This window comes from Colletotrichum orchidophilum (assembly GCF_001831195.1).
Source record: "Colletotrichum orchidophilum strain IMI 309357 chromosome Unknown Scaffold_54.1, whole genome shotgun sequence".
Taxonomy (NCBI): Eukaryota; Fungi; Ascomycota; class Sordariomycetes; order Glomerellales; family Glomerellaceae; genus Colletotrichum; species Colletotrichum orchidophilum.
The window spans coordinates 170,005-191,121 of NW_019173010.1; the positions used below are offsets into that span (position 1 = coordinate 170,005).

Here is a 21,117-nt window from a genome sequence, read left to right on the forward strand (position 1 = left end):
TTTGAGGTCATCGAGTTCCCACTTAAAAGGTCTGAGCAAGAGCTAGCTAGTCTCTCTTGAGTCAAGAAGCGGCCGCCCTATTTGAGACGGAAACGGCGCTAGCAGAAACCATTGCAGTCCCCCTCGTGCCATCCCGCGTCATGACCCTGCATCTGCAAGAGAATTGAGGCTCTAAACCCGGCATTTGGTGTAGCTATAGGGTCGTTCTTTTCAATTTTGAACTAATAGGGGTGGTAAATTGCTTTCTGGCGCGGCAGGGCGAGCGCTTGTTACTGACGGCAGAGCTGAAGACGCGTGAGGCTGCTGAGCTTATCCGAATGAGACCTCCGAAAGTCGTTCTGATCAATTCACTTGGAAGTAGTACAAAATGTAAGGCGTCACGGCTAGAAAGTCAAAAATAAACCTCCCGTTGGGCACCACGATCGCCCGGATAGCTTCTCGCGATACCGCACAGAATACGGTCTAAGTCCCCCCACCGATCGACATATGAGGGCCCTCATAAGGTAGCATTGCCGTGCCGGACTGTGTCTGATTTCAGCCGGGGCAGCTTCTTGGGAGCAAAGAGGTTCCGGTCCTCCGAATGGCCTGATCCTGAAGCTTCGAAAGAGTCAGAGGATGCAGGGGAGAAAGGCCAACCAGACAAAGAACGCTCCGTCTCTGGGAGGCGCCGGGCCACACCAGTCAAACAGGCCGAATGGCAACTACCGTAGCCGCTGGCCGTACGCTAAGTTTTAGGATGCGTCAACATGGCTAGGACCGCTAAGAGTTATGTTGACTCAAAGGCCGGCACCTCAAAATGCTCAAGTTCTTCGCGCCACAGTTTATGAAAGTCTACAATATCGTACCACGGAGCGATGATTCCATTTACTCTCCAGAAGTATTAGAATTTCTAGGCCATGGTCGGCAACCCTAAGAGATCAACGCCAAGTTCGACCATCGAAAATCTTGCCATATCCTTGATAAAGTACTGCGGGGAGGCGGAGGCAGTGACGGTGCATGCATGCATGTGACTGTTTGGATGGCTTAAGAGCACTTGTGCTTCTGCAAAATAAGCTAGTATGATAATTATATCCTGCACACAGACGAGATCAGTGTCAAAATTCTCCTTGCTAAGGGGCATGTCCGAAATGCTCGACCGGTACGAGTTGAATTTGTGGAGATATTGCACTGACCTCCTGTGTTTCTTTCAAAGGTCAAGCGCGTGGGGAAAGGGTGCAACACGAAGGGTGCTAGTTCTAAAGTAGCCTAAGTATGTTTGTTTTCAGAACGTTACATTCACTAAGATAAGGCTACCAGGAAGAAGGACAACCGAGGAAGATTAAGCTTGTGTGTTCCAAGGAAACAGGCATATATGTGTTAACCTTTGAACAGCCGGTTTTGGGAGTCGGGAAGTACTTCAAGCATTGTTGCAATGGCAGGTCTGTTTTTATACGATACGTAACAAGGCTAACCAAAAGAGCCTCTGCCAAATATGAGGCTATCGTGACAGCTAAAGACACCACCTGAGCTGCAGTGTTTCTTTTCTTAAACCAACAATGAAAATAGTTTCAAGGACGCAGAATTTAACAGCCATGTATCTACGTAACTAGTATCAACAAATATACCTCAGATGTAATAAATATGGCTACTAGTCCGGTGATTAATGGCTCCATGACTGGCGGGCGCCGGATACACTGAGCTTCTAGAACGTAACTCATGGCTCAAGGCAGTGAAACCGGAGGAATGGAAGATAAAAGCAGCTTGGCAGGCAGTTATGGAATTCATGAAATTGTAATCAAGAATCTCTAAAAGCGACACATTCGTGAATCACACATAAATTGGAAAGAAGACTGCTTTTTAAGTTGAATTTAGAATTGACTACAAGTAGTAAATTTTGTATCGTTAAACCTTCCGGCAGTCTCCGTCGAGCCTGCAGGAAATACATATGAAGCGAAAGCCCGTTCTAATTCCAGGAGATTCTTTAGCTGAAATGAAGGTGATACAAGGTTCAATACACGAATCTAAAGTCTTCGGATTTGACATGCTAGAGCCATTGTCAATGAGTTTCTGACAATTATCTGAGCTGTGGCACCGGCTGTAATTCCTATCTAAAGATGTTCGAGCATTGATGATGTAGCAGACCATCCATCCAATATCGTGGCTGTAGGGGCTAAAGAAGGAACCGATCCCGGCGCACAGAGCCCTAGTGGATTGAATTATGCTGCCGAGCTGGAAGACTGATCTCAAGGTGAAAAATGGACCAAATCTAGCGTGGGAGGAAAGCTCAGCCGCTGGGGATAAAGCCGGGTAGAAATCCTATATGGGTGGGAGTAAAGGCTGTGAAGGTAAAGTTCTTGCGCTCATTTCGGAAGCGATCTGATGAAGCTACTACTGAAGATCTATGGAAAATGATATTGAGACTCGGGAAACTTGAATCGAGGAACAAAGCCTACCCCATTGAATGCCAGATGGTGCCAGGACATACTTATACAGGGTAACAGCAAATGCTACACTGATCCAGTTTAATTCCCAATATGTCCTTGAATTAGAGAATCTGACAAGGATCAAATTTAGAGAGATTATGAAACGTACATGCATGTACTGATGACATTTAGCATTCGATGGGATAGGCTCAAAATCAGTTTAAGCAGGAGACTTGGTCTAGCACTTGATAATCTGCCTGGCCAACATCATATCCTCGTGAGAGTACCCGAGGTTCCGAAACTAGGTCTGAGTCCTTAATGAAGATAATCAGGATAGTCATTCTCTTGTTTCGCTAAAGAAATTGTTCCTAAATTCTCGTGAGACGATTTCTTCAAGATATCGCGAAGTTTGAGATTGGGCTGGAGATGATTTCCATGTCTAGTTAGAATGTTGAATTTCCCAAACAGGAAAGTGATTGGATTCGACTACCTCAGCGATGTAAATGAATTATATTGGAAAATCGAAATCCAAGTTGCAATGTCGTAAGGGAATTGAGAACTGCAGTCAGCCGGAAGAGCATCCGCTGGATCTGATGCCCAAACAATGATCAACCCAATCCCAGCTGCTCCAGACCGGAAGTAAAGTAAAGAGATGGGGCCATAGCTTTGTAGGTCGAGTTAGGCAGCTCCATTGGCATTCGAATTCCTAGTGACGTGTTCGAGGAGAAGATCCGACTGTCACATAACAGTCGAGGCCAGACGCCAGGGAACAAACTCTGTTGTCTAGGGCCCTGTAAGACCTTGTCCGTCGGGCCATCTAGGACTAATCACAAAAAGCCTTCCTTCATCGGATGGGACGAATGCGAGTTGGCCAATCCTGTAGGGCTCCTAAGATTTCTCCTTCACTGTGCCTGGAATAAGCCATGAACCGACATACATATGCCAAGCCGCTTCCCGTTCGCATACGACAGCACAATGCTTTCTGATCAGCAAACTGTTGTGCAAGCGGGATCAAGCCCGGGAATAAGCGATAATGAAATGAAGAATCGATGCACTTTGGATGCAAGTCGCACGGAATACGGTGAGACTAGAAGACTAGAGAACCTTTGAACACTTGAGCTGTTACTATTGATTAAAATGTTACGTAGGCTGGGGAAGGATTTTCCAAAAATGGCGACGAGAGTGGCGGCTTGATGGTAGCAGTGCTGTCAGTAACAAGAAAGGATGAGCGTCTCCAGAATAGACCCAGCTGCCAGTATGCAGCTGATGATTGGTAGCTCAAAATCCAGCGCACCAGCTCGCGGGAGACGGAAGGTAAGCTCTCGCGTGGTTTTTTACGTGCGGGGGACTTGGAAGAACCTGGTGACAAGGAGCATGAGCTTGACCGGCCCGCGGGACATTGCATGTCCTCGGTAACCACACTGCACGAGCATGCATGTGGCTTTTTAGCCAGGGTCCCGGAGCCATACTCTGGGTATGTTAGTAAGGAAGGGGCCTTCCTTTCTCTCCGAGAAGAGAACTCTCCGAGTTCTCTTCGCAAGTTCAAAAAATAAATGGTGCAAAACAAGAAACATGCTGCCAAAGACTACCCGATTTCACGTAAACCCCTACGGGAGCCCGAGGGGGTAGTCCCGTGCCCACAAACTCCTCAATCCCCAGAAGATTCATCGGACTTTTGGATCCGAGCAAACTGATCAGCGTCCAAGCTCCGACTGCGGACGGGCGCGGTTGTCGCCCATCTTATCCAATCAAGGCCAAAAATTAGCGATGATGAGCGAGCTGGGGTTGTCCCTGGTACCATGTTTGCCTCGACGACCATTTCGCGCCCCCAAATAGACAGGGCTGAGTTGCTAGCGCTTACTATTTTATAATTGCGGCCACAGGTGGATTGGCTCGGCGTCTCGAGCTCCCGCTGCTAATTCTTGAGTGGCGGCAACCCCCCCGCCTTTCGTTTTCTGGCCTCACTGTGTTCGTTTCGCTTCTTGTCATCAACGGCCGCGTGGCTGACTCTTCCTGACGGCTCTACGAATTTAGAGTTGGCTTTGCCGCCGCAGGGCAACGCTAAGCCAGCGCTTCTCTGTATCTCGAGACCTCTCCTTGCCAAGGTCGCGGTTATCTCGAGAACTGCGTCCATCTTTTATCCTTCCAGCATTTTAGATGATGCCCAGGATTGCCAACGAATGCAGGCACGAGCAGGCCTGAAGGATCTTGTCAATCGGAGAGAGGTCCATTCTCGCTGCCTGAAAGCCTGGCCTATCTTATGCTGTCTCACCGTCCCAACGGGACGTTTGGCGTGAGCTTTTGGTGTGCTTATGTCGCCTGCCGCGTCTTTCCTTGGTACCTGGCCACATTTGATGGTTTCACACCTGCAGCGGCAGCGTTGTACCCAGCCATTTGCCGGCCAGTAAGAAGGCATTTCAATGCTGCAGAGCCACCTCAAGAAGAGATGATCTTCCATGAATTAGTTCGAGGCGTCAAGTGGCGGAGTGTCAAACGAGCCAGTCCTGCCGACTGGCGTGTTTCTCCCGCTCCTCCGCCTGAGATGGTGTAGTTAATCTGACCCCCTGCCGCCCCTCAAAGGCTGGGGTCGACAACTCGTCAAGGGCCCCTGGCAAGCCCCCTTTGGTTCTTTTCCTTTTGAAGACCTTTTTTCCCCTTCCATCTTTCGCACTTTCTGATTACTGTACATTCTGATATTGGCGTGGTTTGAACGTTTTGATCCTCCTCAAGCGCCTTGTGGATACCTCAGCGACAGATGAATCGTTGACTCTACCTACCTTTCATCAGCGGCTGGAGGTCGACTATAAAACGCCGAGTTATCACATCCTATATCTTCAACGAGAACGTGATAATGTCGGCCGTAAAGCTAGACTCCAATGTCTGGTTCGCCATTTCAGAAGGGCGCGTCGCGAATGTCTCAACACCGCTTATCAACAACCTCCAAGATACCAGCGATGGCCTCAGGGTCTTCGGCAAGACAGACGCGGTGTGGCAATTTCAACCAGTGCCCAATCACGAAGGTCGGTATCTCATGAGACTGAGCTCGGCCGGTGTTGGCAAACAGCTTTCTGTGTGCTGGAGCTCGGCGGAGGTTCACCCCAGTGGCACAAGAGGATGCTTGAGGAGAACAGAGTCGGATGAGACTCAGCAGTGGGATGTTACTGAATGGTCGAGCGAACCGGGTACCTACAAGTTCACCAATGTTGCGAATGGCACGGGTTATGTGCTCGATGTCCACCCCGGATCAAATCTCTTCATGTCGAGTGAGATTGAAGGTTCTGCCGGTATTTCGGCTCGCCAGCCGGCTCAGCATTGGATCATGACGAGCTCAAAAGCTGTGGACGATGGTGCATACTCTACCATCTACTCCGCAGGCGTAAGTCTCTTTCTGCATTCCAGGATGTTGCATATTCCTATTCTAACACTTCCGAGACCACACCTGTTAGCACAGCCACGGCAACTGGAACAGGATCGGGCGCCACCACTCCTACAGCTACCAGCGGGTCTGCCACTGCGAGCTCTGGCGCGGGAGCGGGATCATCCTCGGGAGGTCTATCATCAGGTGCCGCTGCCGGCATCGGCGTGGGTGTCTCTCTCGGAGCCATTGCGCTCCTCGGTGCCGGATTCTTCTTCTGGTGGCGTCGGAGAAAGGCCAAGAAGGAGGTAGTCGACGAGCCGAGCGAACAACATTACGAGCTTGGCCACGATGGCAGCACAGTCGGTGGAAAGCATAGCCCGGGTACCATCAACGCCTCGACCCTTTCTTCGCCGTCGCCGGCCAAGGATTACTACGGCGGACAGGAGGCCAAGGTTCTCGGACACACGCAGCCACATTCCTATGCCGCCGAAGCCAACACAAGTCCAATCTACGAAGCCCCGACTGAGGTCCGGTATGAGTTGGACTCGGGGCATCACGCAGCGCCTAATGGTCCTGCTCAACTACCCGACGACCAGGGAAGACGATGAAAAGGGACATTAAAATGAATTGAGCGATTGATACGAGGGGAAAGGGGAGCACATGGGCATACAATCATTCTCTTTCTTTTATATACCATTCAATGCCGGCGGCTCGAGAGGGCGAGACGGCTCATGTGAATATTTGGGGCCAGGCGTTGGGACTCGTTGGACACGCAGATAATGATATCGGCCGAGCACGGTCCAGTTGACGTTGACTCTTTTCTTTTCAACCCAGTTCAAACCATATGCTGGTTGGAGATGCTTGTCGTCATCAGAAAGCAGTGACCTGTAATCATGCTTTGCTATTCGCCATCCGCTTTAGGAGTAAGGACATGTCATGGGAGCGATGTTTCTCATCACCACATCATGCTACAAAGCTATGTGTATTTAGGATCAACGGTCTGACTCGGAGTTGCAGCAGCAGACGGTTTGCGCTTTTCCCTTATACCCTATATTGATGGAGACTTTTGCAAGGGTGACCGAGTCGCGAACGAAAACGGAGGTAAACTCCGGGTGGAGTCAAGGGAGGGTCTTGATAAAGTACATGTACCGACATTACGGCAACAACGGCCCCACATGTCGGCAGCCAAGCCCCATGTCCCCACCACAGCAGTGCTACCAGTGGACATCAACGGAAGAATGACGAGCACAAGTAGCTGTCTGATCGCAAATACTAGAAGACTTGCAGCGGAAATCATGTACATTGTATTGACTAATTCATGTCAAGTACCATACCAGATCTTGTTTCTAAACATTACGTCTCCCCGCGTCATACAGCTACTAATTCCAAACAGGGCCAATGTCCTCAATCGAAAGTGTCTGAGCTCCGTGTGGAATTCTCAGCTCTTGGTCACAATCCGCTCAGATTGAACCGTTCCCACGGTTTCAAACTCGATTGCCTCGCCCTCTTCGGGAGTGGCTGCCCGTTTGCTACGGTTCTGGGCCATCTCTTGCCCCATAGCGGACTGAATATGGTTCGTCATGTACACTGTGGGATCTTCGATAAACAGAGAGCAGATCAAGGCAATAACGCTGAAGGGGATTGTGATGTAGAATACGAGTTTGAAGGCATGGCCGGCTCCAGCTCGGACAGCGTCTCTCAGAGCGTCTTGGATCTCCGGAGTGATGCCTGGGACGTCGACCAACGCCAGAGGATTTCCCATATTGTACTCAATTGCCGCAGGAATGATGGTGCCCAGGTCAGACGGGTCTAGTCCGTTGCTGATGGCCGCGTTGGTGATTTCCTCACCCGCGAACTCGCGGAACCTTTCTTGGAAGATTGTGTTGAAAATAGCATTGCCGACAGCGCCACCTCCAGATCTAAAGGTACCCAACAGGCCCATCGCCACTCCCAGATTCGAATGCGGAACATGAAGACTGGCGACGGCATAGGATAAGATGGTGACCCAGACGAACATGGGTACTCCAAAAGCAGGGACGAAGGCGTAGGCAAACTTGTGGTTGGGGTAAACAGTCGCAGCAGTAGCGCCGATAAAGACTGCCTGGAACGCCATGCCAATGACGAGCTGCCACTTGAGGTGGCCGACTTTGTGGGCGATGAGAGGTGCGAGAACGCCGGTAAAGCCAATCATCATGGTATTGGGCAGTGAGAGCGAGCCAATCTCAATCCCATCTGTCGTAAACATGTATAGGAAGCCTTGGGGTAGGAGGGCCGACATTGAATTGAAGTTCATACCAGAGACAAAGAGGACGACAAGAAGGACAGAGTAGCGACGGAACATGACAAAAAGCTTCAACGGGAACATGGGATGCGCGGCAATCTTGAAGTCGTACAAGAAGCCGACAGCCAGGACCGCGAAGCCAATGACGATGGGTGCGATGGCGCCAGCGCTGTTCCACGGGTAGGCCGGACTGCCACCCCATGTCAGGCCGATGAGGGAGATGGCCAGGCCGCTCGTGAACAAGAACAAGCCAATCCAGTCAACGCCACGGAGCTGCTGCATGCGAGTCTTGTCATAGTCGCCGCGGGGCCGCGAGTTTGGGTGGTAAGAAAACCAAGTGCCGACGAGGGCGATGGCCTCGATGATGATGCTTAGGCCGAATATCCACCTCCACGAAGCGTATTTGAAAAGCGCATTGCCGAGTAAGACGGAGAAGATGCCCCTGTGAATTCTAATGTCAGCTACCTTGGCTTCTTGTTGGCAGACGAACACCCCGGATTTTTTGACCGATTAGTCGAAGTGCGGGGATTCTCCACGTTCAAGTCTTGTGAAGGAGGTGTGGTCGGCACGGCGCCTGGAGTCGGCACCCAGATGTATGTGCCGAGAACGTGGGGTAAAAAACAAAGTTCGTTGACTCGAGGAAGCGTTCGAACCATGCGACACGCAGCACGGGAAATAGAAAGGTCAGATGATCAGACTTACCAGGGGACAGCGATGCCAGATTCCAAGATACCCAGACCGAGAGAACGCCATTTGTTTGGGAGCATCTCGGGGACGCCTGCGTAGGAAACAAAAACGAAGCCAGTTCCGATGCCGATGAGCGTCTCTGCGGCGATGAGCGTCCCAATACTCTGCGCTGCTACCGCGGCAATGGAGCCGATGATGACGGTGACTTGGCCACTGATGACCAAAATTCTTCGCCCGAAAACGTCGCTGAGAGGTCCCGCGAGGGAGAAGGAGCATGCCGATGAGAGAGACCATGCTCCTACCAGCCATGCCAACTGGTCCTGTCCACCGAGCTCTCCGGCAATTTGCACGACGACTGCGGCAACAGTGAGGAAGGCAAGTCCAACACAAGGGCCAAAGGACAGAGCCATAGACTACACATATTAGCTGGTGTCGCACTTTCGAACCTGATAGCATTGGAAATCCTTACAAAGATTGCAATCCAAGTTTTGATGCCAACTTTTGCTTCGAGCGGGTTATCCTCCAGCGCTGCGCGATGAGGATCCTCTTCGAAGTCGATGACAGCTTTGGCCTCCTGGACCATGCGGATTTTCATCTCGCGATCTCGCCCCATATTGGATGATTCGTTGTATGACATGTTGAAAGTACGCAAAGAGACTGAACTCTTGAGGTGTAGATAGAGAAGAGAGATGAAAGTGACTGCTTCTGTTCAATAGCAGTCCCGAAACGTGACGATGAAAATCTCAAAAGCTCATCTTGAAGAAGCCGCGACATGGCACGGGCTGTTCATATACAAATTGGGATACAGAGTATCCGAGCTTTGCTCCGAGCGGGGAGACAAACTTTCAAAAGCTTACCAACAGGCCAGTTTTGCTAGAGAGGTTGAGGGAGACGTGCCGTGTGATTGGAGTAATGTCGAGTGTGCCATCAAGAAGGTTGCAGAGCCGGGGTTGATCCCCTTGTTTTCCTTCGATGCAACCTGGTTGGGGTTAAGGTGTTATTGATTAGCGCGACGACGTCGAGGCGGGAGGGAAGGGGTCGGCAGATACGACTCCAGCAAAACCTCGACTGTTACATGAAAACCTTCTTCAAATAAGGTTTCTTTTCGGGGACGACAGCCGCCCTTTGAGATTTGATAGTTTCACTGGGTTTATTGGTTCGGTTGGAAAAGGAATCGCAAAGCTTGTAGGGGGGGTGCCATTGGACGATGCTGCGTTGACAGTTTTCCGCTTTTGGTCAAATTGAACAGAAAAGTTGGATAGAATGAGCTGTGTCATCCCGTCTTTCCCGAGCTGCAAAACAGCAGTAAGTGTGACATGATTGTGAAGCATGCTGAGTAATTGCATTTCCCCATCGTATTGCTGAGGTAAGATTGGGAATCACACAAAGCGTGAACTAGAAGGTTGGAATTTTGAATTCAATCGTCGTCTCTGAAGTCAATGGTAGTCTCTCTACTTCTGACGTATTTGGGCAACCTTCTCGTGCACGTGCAGGCTTGCGGAGAGAAAATTGCGTCGCGCCAGCTTTTCACCGCCGTGATCGCGAGGAATTGGACACCCTGGCTAGATGTGCACTTACTAGGACCCGCCTCGTTGCGACGCCAACTAGTCTAACTACACAATAAGCATCAGTCGCCAATACGTTTCAATGAGGGCGACATCTGTGCTTTGCAACTGCCGCGCGTCAGAGAAGCCAAGTCGGCGGTGCAAATGTCAGTCAGAAGTTGACTCCTTATCTCTTACAATGCATAGGGATGCTCCATCTATCTTGGAAATCATGTTATATTTGATATGCAAGCTGAGCATCTATCAGGCGCCAACTGGTATTGAGACAAAGTCCGAGGAGAAAAGGCAAAAGTTCGAGGAGTGCAGCGGAATCAATTCGAAACACCAAGGACAAGATCGACCATGATTGCTAGTAAAGTGGTGATTTTCCATTTCCTCATATCATATTCCTAGAAAGCAGCGAGAAGGTGATGTTGGGATTTATTAAAAATTCATGCCGCTGCAAACTGAGATTGGGAATCGGAAGGCACACCGCCCTTGGCTCTGGAATCCATGTGCTCTAACAGCCTCAGATGGCTCGAACTATATCATGCATGTTATCCCCAAACCACTGGATAGGCCATGTGAGCCCCTTGCACTACGCCGCCTTTTTGGCCAGTTATTATTGATTAAGGCTCCTTGACTTGTAAATTTGGGTGTCAGAATACCTGGCAGCCTTTACAGAACCTGCCAATGGAAGTCGCAAAGGATTGGACGATGAAGGACGAAGCAATCGACCGAACAACGGAGGCACGTGAGTAGCTCGACTCTAAGTAAGATTAGTGTCATGCTTGGTACTTACCTTCTTCATCAAGGCACGTCAATAAGATGGTTATTTTTTCCAAATGAGAAAAATTAATGGAGGTGAAGAGAAAGAAATAGAAAACATCCAAATTCGTTTGTTAATTACGTGGCATGGGCGTATTTAGTCTTCAGAATAGGTGTTCTAATATAGGGCAAGCCTGATGGAGACTCTGGAGGCGAAAAGAGCTGCAGGTTATCCACGATCCTTTTCAATGGGAAGGAAATGGATTGAGGAATGGGGTGGCCGAGAGTATACTTAATTGAGAAAGAGTGCGAAATTATTAAATATGGCCTCAGTTTTCGACGGGATGTTCTGAGGAAACGGGAGCAGATCCAGCGCTGAGGCGGCGAGGGTGAGTTAATTCCAGCCGAGCCTTTCTTTTTTTCAATTTCAAACAGATTCACTCATAAACTACTTGCGCATGCACTTTGTTTGGCCCATTGATGAGGTACCTGCCGGGGAGCCTTTGTTCGCCATCGGCCGATACAAAGAAGTGGGGCAAATTTCATCCGGTCTCCCGGCCCCACCCCGTGAGCGGCCCCGTTCCCTGAGTGCATCGTGCCTTCCTGATCAAAGGACAGCGCGTTTGGTTGAGTGGTCAAGCTTACGATGGTGATATTCAATACTGATTAAAATTTCAAAGGATCGAGGTTCGAGGCTACCTCCAGGATAGATTTTTATGGAGGAACGATTATGTCTATTCTTTGTGTCGTTTGGATGCCGTACGAGGCCTTGAGCCCGGCTATACGGACCCTATTATGACTACCTTATTTGAAATGAATCGATATTCCCTAGTCATCGAGGGATGCATAGTTCCTCTGCTTCTTCTTGCCAGCGGATCGCAGCGGCATAGCCACAGATGTCGATGTCCTCGGCGGGGCCTGGAGAAGGGAACCGCCTCCCGCTCTGGTCTTGCCTTCCTCTTCAACCAACCCGATAAAAGACTTGGCCAATACATCGTCTTTCAGAATCTTGGATGACGTCGCCAGATATACTTGCTTAAACTTGCTCCACAACTTGGCCTCGGTAGTTCTCAGCAACCCTTCATTCGTGGTCGGCCTTGGATAATACGGATCATTATCCCAGAACCCCCTTACAGCCCTACGCACCCCATTGTCGTCCATGGTGATCTCTCCGATCTGGTTGAAGTCCAGAAGCCACACCTGCACAGCCTTTTGCGAAGACTCGGATCCATCGACGGGTTCCCGGGTCGTCTTGATCGACGCCCATTCTGCAATCCGAGTTGTCGGCTTCGGTGACGAGGCGAGTACAAATTCGACATCAAACGCATCATGTTTGGTTTCCCAATGCATGACTGCTAGAGCTTCTGCCATGGGTGCCACATATTGCAACGGATCGATTTGCAGCACCTCCATCTTATCCAACGTCATTTCAAAGTTCCGCAGCTCGAATGCTCCCTCGACTCTGGTGTTCTGTCGACGCCGGCCCAGGTACAATCGGGCAAGGCAGTTGTTGTTTCTTCGGATCACGCGTGCTGCCACTTTCTGCTCCTGTGGGCAGAATACTTCAATGAGGGCTCTGCGAATTTCCAGAGGCAGCGCAGGGATTCTCTCGGAAATGAGCAGCGCCATGTTCTTGTTGACCAGGATTCGATCATCCGGTAACTTGCCCGAGTTTCTGTGTTTAGTGTACCATTGGCCAAGCTCTGCGGGTGCAATGAACTCTGCTGGGCGGGTAATGCAGACTTGGACCGCCAGGTGCAGCCCGGCTGCATAGATCTTTTGATGCGCGAGGTAGTCGACCAAGAGCTCCGGGAACTTCCTCAGTTCCTTTGCCTGTTTGATGACCTGGCCAGTACTTCCAAAATCGTAGATTGTAGCGCAGAAACCTTCGCCAATTTGTTCAAGTTGATCTGTCCGGCGCTCATCACTCTGGCCTTGTTGTAATTTCAGAAGAGATTGCGGATCCAGGACGGTCTGGAGTGAAAGGTACGAGGGCAGTGTCACAACCGCTTCGATATCTTTGGCGCGACGGGGAACGTCATCTTTCCGTTCATCGTTACTACCTGTAGTGCTGTCCATGATTGAATGGTTCATATGGTAGAAAGCAAGTTGTCCTAGATGATGATTCTTGACAGTTGTGGTTGATGAGTTTATCCTGCCAAGAAATTCGTCCAAAAGCATATATTATATACCATTAAGATGGGCTCGGAGAAAGGAACAGCTGGCATCAGTTCCTTCTGAGAGTGGCGTCCGCAGTTCCATGGCAACTCTGAACCTTGATTGTGACGTGGAAACCCTACATCAAGGTTCTCAAGAAAGCATTTACGGCACTCTTGGCTGTTGAAAGAACAGATAATGCTATTGATTGATGGATCGCCGCGATTTAGATCGCAGACACGAATCACCACTTCGACACCGTCATGGAAGATTGTTGATCCCACGAATTGAGGCCCTTTCTTACCTCATTTCAGGCAAAAGTGTGTGAGACTTCTCGTGGATATTTAAGGTGTAGGTGTTAATTGAAGTCGATAGAACACGTTAACCTGAGGAATCAACAATTGCCAATATGTATTTGTGGCCGAATTAAGCAGGTTCAAGGACTGCCATGGCCGTGTCGACTGGAGTTTCGGCGGGTGAGTCATGCGGCAGGCTCCACAAACCCCGGGCCAATCCACCCTCGGAAGGGCCGAAGAGCGGAAAACGGAAAAGTTACGTATTGGCGCTGAAATCCTCTGAGGACGCCTCCAGCACTAATTGACCCCGTACATCGTATGAAAATCTGGTTCACCACTTCTCAACTGGTCTGATATCTTTTATGAGGAATGCGAATATTTCATTGTCCGCAAACTCTGTCGAGTAATTCTCCATGACATCTCCGAAACCACCAGTGCACATACGGCCAGCGACCGAGGCAGACGCAGACGCTATTGCTGCGGTTCATTATGCGGCTCTTGATCAGTTCCACGATTTCTACGCGGCATTCTTCCAGCGCCATCCGAGAGAACTCCTTCCACTATCTATGCGACTCGCCTTGAAAGACCCCAAGAAGCATTTCCTGGTTGCCGTCGTACCCGACACGCATGCCGTTGTGGGTTTCATCAGATACCACATCGTCGATGCAACAGAGCCGCCTAGTGCGATCTCACTGGCGAAGCCGACGGGAAGCGCGGATACCGAACCCGCCGTGCCGTCCATCTTCGCGATCAAATCTCACATGAAGGAGCTTTGGGAGCGCTTTGGTCATCCAAGGGACAACGAGATGGATGAATGCTACGAAAAGGCAGTGGACGGGCGTCAGCATACTTGTAAGGGCTCTGAACATGGCATTGGTCATAACTTGATCCAGCTGCTAGCTGAGCAGGGTTCATGTACGAGAAGGCTAACATTACTATCAGACGTGAAGAATATCATGGTGGACCCTGAACATCAGAGAAAGGGCATCGGAGCAAAACTCCTCCAGATGGTCATTGACGTCAGTGATGCCGAGAAAATCCCCACTTTTCTTGTCGCTTCGGCAGAAGGATACCATCTGTATAAGAAGCTGGGCTTCGAGGAACTTGGAACCTGGACCATTGACAACGACTACTGGTCAAAGGAGATTGTTCGACGCGAGCGGGAGCTTGGAATTGGGGGCAATGAGCACTTGGCGGAAACATACCAGGGGACACGTGAGATCGAGAGGTACATGATGAGATGGAGGGCCGAAAAACAATGACTGCACTCTGTTCTGTCTAAGCTCATTTGACGTCAGAAACAAGACCTGAGTATTACTCTGATGGGCATCGCTTATCGTAATTGCACAACCTCTTTGACTAAACGTTGTTCAGGAGCGGGTTTGCTGGAAACTTTACCATCTTATTCTCGACTAGATTATCAGTCAAAGACACCTTTCTTACGTGCTTCCACTCTCACCCGTGTAGCCGCGTCGGCTCTGTCTCGGGAGTTGAACTCGAGCATCACCTCAGAAGGATGACCATAAGCTTCGTTGTAGTTCTCTTGATGCGAACGGGGTGTCGAGTGCGTTGATCACAGGGCTGTTCGCCCCGTCTGAGGAAATCTGACGGACTGGTCAGCGTCGTCGGACCTAGATGTATCCAAATCTTGAGTTTGCAAAGCTTCGATTGTAGGACCGGTCGCCGCATCCCGGAATCTCTTTCCGAAACAAAAAGACATCACCTCATCCATTTACACGTGACGTAGATCCTCCAATGTCTCGAAGGCTCTTCCATCAGCCAGTTCGGCTTTGCGCTCCCCCAAATCAACCAGCGAGAGGGCAAGCTAACATAGCTTAGGAGCCACAACGCTTTGCAGCCACGAGGAAAGCATGAGGTCCTTAATGAGAAGACGTTGGGCTTTCCACACCGCATCAGTCTTCTTCACTATGCAGGGGTTGGGCAGTAGACCCAGGATCATGTCGGCCATGTCGTCAGAGTGGTCAGAATCCTTGCAACGCATCAACGCCTGGCCTCCTCTGAAATCTGCAAGGACAAGAAGTGGTCGTTTGAAAGGGTGGATGAAGGTCTGAATGAGTGGTGCGTCTAGGGTTATTCTACATGTACTGTAGGAGCGCATGAAACTAGGAAGGCTTAAAGGAGAATGGCCCTGCAGAGTCGTCAGGATAGTGAAATGTATTATGGGGCTGATCATACAATGAATGACTAGGGATAGTCTCTTATACACATATCGTGAGTATCATTGTAAGGAGTGAACAGGGTTTATATATGCCTGACACTTGGATCAACTTGGGAAAACGCTAGGGTTTCTCTCCTTTTAATCATTCTCTCTATTTTTAGAGTAATACCGATTCCCGAGCATTTCCGGATGTCCGCAAAGTACAACTTGCCTGTTGGACTTACATTGCGTATGCAAAATTACGCCTCGGGCGGAACATGGATTCCCAGCGTGATTACTTGTACTTTGTGCACACCCCATAAAACAATGGATCAAGTCAGAAAGTAAGCTCCACACCATGCCATGTCTGCTATATGCAAATCTCCATTTATGTTGGCTAGGAGATGGTGCGCCATAACCGAGAGAGAGAACCAGAAAGAAAAGGGGTTGGGTATACCTTCTGCAGTTGGTATCATACAACACACATAATCTGTCTCACACCTATCATCCAACTTTTCTACTTGTTGTGATCCGCTACAAGATGTCTGAGACACCTGAAGTCATTGTCGAATACGCCTACGACCACATCTCAGAATGGTATCTGCAGTGGGTCGATAGCCAGAAATCGCCGCGGGAAAGATACACCAAGAGGCTTCTTGAGGAGCTGCAACCTTCGCCTGCTATTCTAGAGCTTGGCTGTGGCCCTGGCGTTCCTATCTTGAAGATGCTTCTAGATCACGGCGCACGAGTAGTCGCGAACGACATCTCGACCAAGCAAATTGAAATGGCAAAAGCCCGCTTCGCGAGTGCTACGCTAGTCGCAGGCGACATGACAGCACTCAACTTTGAGCCTGAGAGCTTCGATGGAGCTGTCAGTTTCTATACACTGTTTCACCTACCGCGGTCGAAACTCAAGGCTATGCTCATCAGGATCCATAGTTGGCTAAAGCCAGGAGGGGTCTTTGTTTTCAATCTTGCCACCATCGACGAAGAGGAAATCCATGGCGAGTTCTTGGGATATGGAATGTTCTGGAGCAGCTATGACGTGGGCGGGAATGAAGCCCTGCTGAGAGAAGTCGGATTCGACTTATTGCAGGTGGAAGTACTGCAGGCAGGCGATGGAAAACTTGAGGAGGATGATCCAGACTTTGACGCTGAGTTTATGTGGGTGGTGGCACGAAAGAAAGATTCTCCTGCTGAGCAGAATGCTCTAAAGATGGTGGAGCTGGAGTGTGCCGTGGGATCAGAGACTTTGCATGATGAACATCTCCTTGGCGAAAGCTCTCAATCGTTTGAAGACGACAACGAAAACGATGAAAACGATGAGAATAGCTTGAACAGATGAGAGTGAGGGATCGTAAACTTTAAACCTTTCGGCACATTCTAACGTAGGCGCAATGTCTTAGTAATGACAGAAGGCATCTTTCATCTTCCCCTCCGATGCGCTTTGAGACTAGAGTGGTCTAATCCCACAACCATCACTGATATTTGGCGGGCCATTCGGTAATCACGGCAATTTGGAATCAGACCAAGACAGATATCATCAGAGAAGCACTCCCTGGATATTTGGCCGATAAGTTAGACTTTCTTTTCGATCCCGACGTTGGACCCTGATGCTTTTGACGAGGCAGTCTGGTCTGATCTTTCCTACGATGCTGTAATACACACTGCGAGCGCCGTCATGTATGAAGCTAAAGATTTTGAAGCAAATTTAATCGAGCCAGCCGTTGGAGGGACCCCCAGCATTCTTTGAGCTATCCAGTAGGGAGCCTGGTGGTCAAGCGAGTGGCACGAACTAATCCGTGTTCAGGCATCTTGTAACATCAGTTGATTCTTTTCAGGTGGTTAAGGGGTCCATTGTCTCGATGCTCGACATATTCAAGGTACGTTGACCCGTACATACGTACGACGAGATGGAATGTAACCTCATCACGTGAGAGTAGGCATTTGAGAGCCCAGCTCCCGTTCATGCAGGTAACCCTGATCCTGACTGGAGCCTTTGATCTACATGATCCTAACGACATGCCTCAGCAAGCAAGGCATTCGACAAAAGAGCAGCGTGGGATTTCCAGGGCGAAAAGTGTCCAGGCTTCACAATGTCCATCATCCTTCCAGTCCTTGTCTTTGGTCTCGCGCTCCAGCGTTTAGAGAAGCTCGACTCCCTGAGCGAGGGGAACCAGTCTGTGTGGAACTTTATCAATGGGTCGGTGAAGACCAGGATTTACGCGACCGAGGCAAATAGTTCTGCAATTTCCTTTGGTGTCCAGCAATATGCTCGTGTATGCCAAAATCCGAAGTTGCCACAGATTGTGTATCAGGTCGGCACCCAGCGTTCTATGGACGTTCTTGGAATAGAATTTCAGACTCTGTAGGACTGTATCGCTGACACGGTCGAGTCTTTCGCGGCCGTGGAGTTCTGGGGCACCTGGGAAAAGGCGAAGGTGTAGACTTGGGATACATTGTTAGAGCCATGCCACAGACCCGAGAAGGACTGGAAAGCCATAGCTTTTCAGCATCATAGTTCACTTGATGATTAAAGTCACCGATCACTGAAAAGGCTTCAAAGAGTCGGCTCACTCTATTGCCCAAGCTTCAATACAAGGTTTGGACTCATCGTGCAGGGATGACTGGATAATTGACCTGTTTGCGGCCAAAACACCAAAGATTAACGCGATAACCAGTAGCATCACTCAAGCGGAGTAACAATTGATACTGACTACTGCATGGAGACTTCGCAGTCCGCGAAAGCCGTTCAGTACGTCATAGACGCAAGTCCGAACGATGCACGCAGAACCCCAGCAGTGGCCGTAGGTTATGCTAGCGACTTTGCTGATGATCCAGTGCCGAACCCGAAAGTAACGCAGTCAGTTTCGAAGTTAAGCCCATTGGACCTGTCATATGCTCAGTCTATCAGATGATCCATGCATCATGTACCCTCTGGCTGCAGAATGCGCGTTGCGGATCCCTCCGTAGCTGTTCTTCTAGAAACTCAATCAAATCCGACGAGATTACCAACATCGCTTGACGTTTCTATCAAGAAAAACGTGGTTCGGTGGTGCAGCGTCGTTCATGCATACCTTATGTAAAGTTTCTCGCTGTTTTCTACTTCCACATTGCGAGCAATTCTGATTCATTCATTCAGGTTCTCGGGCCGAACTGTGCAGACTGACAAATATCCAGAGGGGCTCAACGGGGATGAATTGCGAACAGACGAAGCGTTAAGTACACATGGCTCGTTATGTAGGCAAGAGCGAAATTTTTTCACAGCAGCCCTGTGATCTGATTTGCACTCATCCGAATCATTCAATGCGGCGAAACGTAGGTATATGCAGCCATGTCCGGGAGTTGTCGATTTGCTTCGGTTCACCTTTTCGGCTCCCTGCCGACATGCAAGTTGAGGCCACCAATAGATCCTTCTTGTGATAATGTAGATTGTCAATCCTGCTTGTTGGTCTGTGCATTCAAACGGTTCGTGGGGCTTCTTCTTCTTGGGGGCACTTGTGCAGTGAAAAGAAATTTGGGACACACTGCCAAAACTTGTCGAGATGTGACTTGTGCCCAACTTCCATTATAATTATAATAAGATTAGGAGACTCACTCCCGAGACGTCATATCTCATTCGAATACTAAATAGGGATTCACTAACGATGAAAACACATGACGATATAGCTTCATCCAAGTCTATATGTACTTACCTTAGCAATGATGCCAACAGCACGGCGGTATTTCACCTCTCGTTGATTCAGATTGGTAGTGCGAAAACATACATAAGGAAAATAGAAGCGAGGAGAGGAAGCGTGCCCTCTAATGAACTGTGCTCCGATGCTTAAGTGGCACTCTCAATAATAGATGAAAGAGCCTTACGCTCAAGTCGGGGAGCTTGGGGCCGGTCCCCGATCGCCATGCTTAGAGAATGGCTTCGCTCAAGGCCTAGACACCACGGCGCTCCCGACGCTCCCGACAGGCCGGGAAGGGTATTAATATCATTAGCTTAATTCTCTTTCCACTTGAATCCTGTGACCTGTGTCTCACGCAAACGGACCCGGTAGCCAAACTTGTGGGTTGTAAGGTACCGGCCGAGATTAGTGGAAGACTGTGCGCGTCTCGAGTCCACGTACTCGGCAAGGTGAATTAAACGTGCATGGAATGCTGCATGGAAGCCCACAAAGGGCGGCTCAAACGCGACTATACTACGTCACCCGGGCTCGAGTGAGGACAGAGACACTAATTGAAGACGGAGATCGCAAAACTTCCTGTGCGGATGTGCTCGTACTCGCCGAAGAAAACTCATAAATTTCGGATTGGAGAAGCTTTTGGTGCTGCGCGGACGGGCGTCGAGCACATCTTTGATAGAAAACCGGCTTGTCAAGTGACAAAAAAAAAAAACTAGACGAACGAACGGCTTTTACTCGACAATGTCCGTGTTTGAAGAACCCGGAACCGTGGCCCCAGCGTCGACACTCTCTCGCAAAAGGGTGGTGAGATGCCACGCTTTGGGCCGCCTATGAACACCGGGCTTCGAAAAGACCTGCCCAACTCAGCAAGAGCCCCCACGGAGAAGCCGGGGCCAGGTGGCCGTGAGCGTTGGAACTTTGTCGAGTTCGCGAACCGTAACACGGAGGCTCCGTGGGGCGGCGGGTGCTCTCTGATTGAGTTCCTCCGCCATTGGGGCCGCCGACAATCTTTCAGAGACGTGTTGACACCATAGAATTTGTCGTCACCGCCGTTCATTATTAATGTTGTTTTTATTATTTTTTTGCATAACCGCTGAGAACGTCACCTTTCTCGGCATGATGTGTACAGATCGGGTTACTATAAGATCCCAGCAGCATTCCACCTTGAATTAGTCCTCTCCCTCTTCATCCTACACACATCAACTCTTCAGCCTCTTTTTCACAATCACTTGTGCTCTCACTTCTTAACCCATTGCGAGATATTTCAAGATGAAATTCCTCAACGCTCTTCTCACCTTGTCAGCCTTGGCGATTAGCATCGATGCCCTTCCGGTCTCGGTGACCAAGGAACAGGATTCCCAGACTGTCCAGTGAGTGAAGGATCTCCAACTTGATCTATGCCACCATACTAACACAACGTCAGTGACATGTCTCTGCACGACACTGGCATCAAAGATCGCCAAGCCCAGCCTCCTCAACCTCCTCCATCGGCTCTGATCCCCGACGCGACACCTGAGGACGACATGGACGAGTTTGAGGAAGTCGAAGAAGTTGACGACGTTACGAAACCAGGCGAAGTCGAAGCCGAAGGCAAGAAAAAGAAGAAGAAGAAGAAGAAGAAGGGTAAGAAGGAGAAGAAGCCCGAGAAGGCCGACGCCAATCCGGCTGCTGGTGCTCAACCTGCCGCGGCTGCCGGCACTCAGCCGGGTCCTGCAGCGGGAGCCTCTCCGGCTTAGACACCTACTCCCGGGGCGCCTGCAGCATCGGCTCCTCTGGCTGCATCCGCACCGGC

At 49.9% G+C, this 21,117-nt stretch overlaps 8 protein-coding genes across 8 annotated transcripts; 6 read left to right on the forward strand and 2 right to left on the reverse strand.

Moving 5' to 3' along the window:
* Positions 1 to 5,253: 5,253 nt before the first annotated feature.
* CORC01_06960 (transmembrane alpha-helix domain-containing protein) lies at positions 5,254 to 6,368 on the forward strand (the record flags this gene model as incomplete). Its single annotated transcript, XM_022618598.1, has 2 exons — positions 5,254 to 5,778; positions 5,835 to 6,368. The coding sequence occupies 2 exons, from the start codon at positions 5,254 to 5,256 to the stop codon at positions 6,366 to 6,368; spliced, it is 1,059 nt and encodes a 352-aa protein (XP_022474908.1).
* Positions 6,369 to 7,198: 830 nt separating this feature from the next.
* Positions 7,199 to 9,365, reverse strand: CORC01_06961 (major facilitator superfamily transporter; the record flags this gene model as incomplete). The annotated part of the gene is made up of 3 exons (XM_022618599.1): positions 7,199 to 8,483; positions 8,744 to 9,141; positions 9,198 to 9,365. 3 exons carry the CDS (start codon positions 9,363 to 9,365, stop codon positions 7,199 to 7,201), a joined length of 1,851 nt encoding a protein of 616 aa, XP_022474909.1.
* A 2,503-nt stretch (positions 9,366 to 11,868) lies between these two features.
* CORC01_06962 (uncharacterized protein) lies at positions 11,869 to 13,119 on the reverse strand (the record flags this gene model as incomplete). The annotated part of the gene is made up of 1 exon (XM_022618600.1): positions 11,869 to 13,119. One exon carries the CDS (start codon positions 13,117 to 13,119, stop codon positions 11,869 to 11,871), a length of 1,251 nt encoding a protein of 416 aa, XP_022474910.1.
* A 787-nt stretch (positions 13,120 to 13,906) lies between these two features.
* On the forward strand, positions 13,907 to 14,755 carry CORC01_06963 (uncharacterized protein; the record flags this gene model as incomplete). The annotated part of the gene is made up of 2 exons (XM_022618601.1): positions 13,907 to 14,345; positions 14,436 to 14,755. The coding sequence occupies 2 exons, from the start codon at positions 13,907 to 13,909 to the stop codon at positions 14,753 to 14,755; spliced, it is 759 nt and encodes a 252-aa protein (XP_022474911.1).
* A 1,437-nt stretch (positions 14,756 to 16,192) lies between these two features.
* Positions 16,193 to 16,996, forward strand: CORC01_06964 (methyltransferase; the record flags this gene model as incomplete). The annotated part of the gene is made up of 1 exon (XM_022618602.1): positions 16,193 to 16,996. One exon carries the CDS (start codon positions 16,193 to 16,195, stop codon positions 16,994 to 16,996), a length of 804 nt encoding a protein of 267 aa, XP_022474912.1.
* A 751-nt stretch (positions 16,997 to 17,747) lies between these two features.
* CORC01_06965 (uncharacterized protein) lies at positions 17,748 to 18,098 on the forward strand (the record flags this gene model as incomplete). Its single annotated transcript, XM_022618603.1, has 2 exons — positions 17,748 to 17,993; positions 18,048 to 18,098. 2 exons carry the CDS (start codon positions 17,748 to 17,750, stop codon positions 18,096 to 18,098), a joined length of 297 nt encoding a protein of 98 aa, XP_022474913.1.
* A 2,057-nt stretch (positions 18,099 to 20,155) lies between these two features.
* On the forward strand, positions 20,156 to 20,359 carry CORC01_06966 (uncharacterized protein; the record flags this gene model as incomplete). Its single annotated transcript, XM_022618604.1, has 1 exon — positions 20,156 to 20,359. One exon carries the CDS (start codon positions 20,156 to 20,158, stop codon positions 20,357 to 20,359), a length of 204 nt encoding a protein of 67 aa, XP_022474914.1.
* A 235-nt stretch (positions 20,360 to 20,594) lies between these two features.
* Positions 20,595 to 21,061, forward strand: CORC01_06967 (uncharacterized protein; the record flags this gene model as incomplete). The annotated part of the gene is made up of 2 exons (XM_022618605.1): positions 20,595 to 20,695; positions 20,749 to 21,061. The coding sequence occupies 2 exons, from the start codon at positions 20,595 to 20,597 to the stop codon at positions 21,059 to 21,061; spliced, it is 414 nt and encodes a 137-aa protein (XP_022474915.1).
* Positions 21,062 to 21,117: the final 56 nt, after the last annotated feature.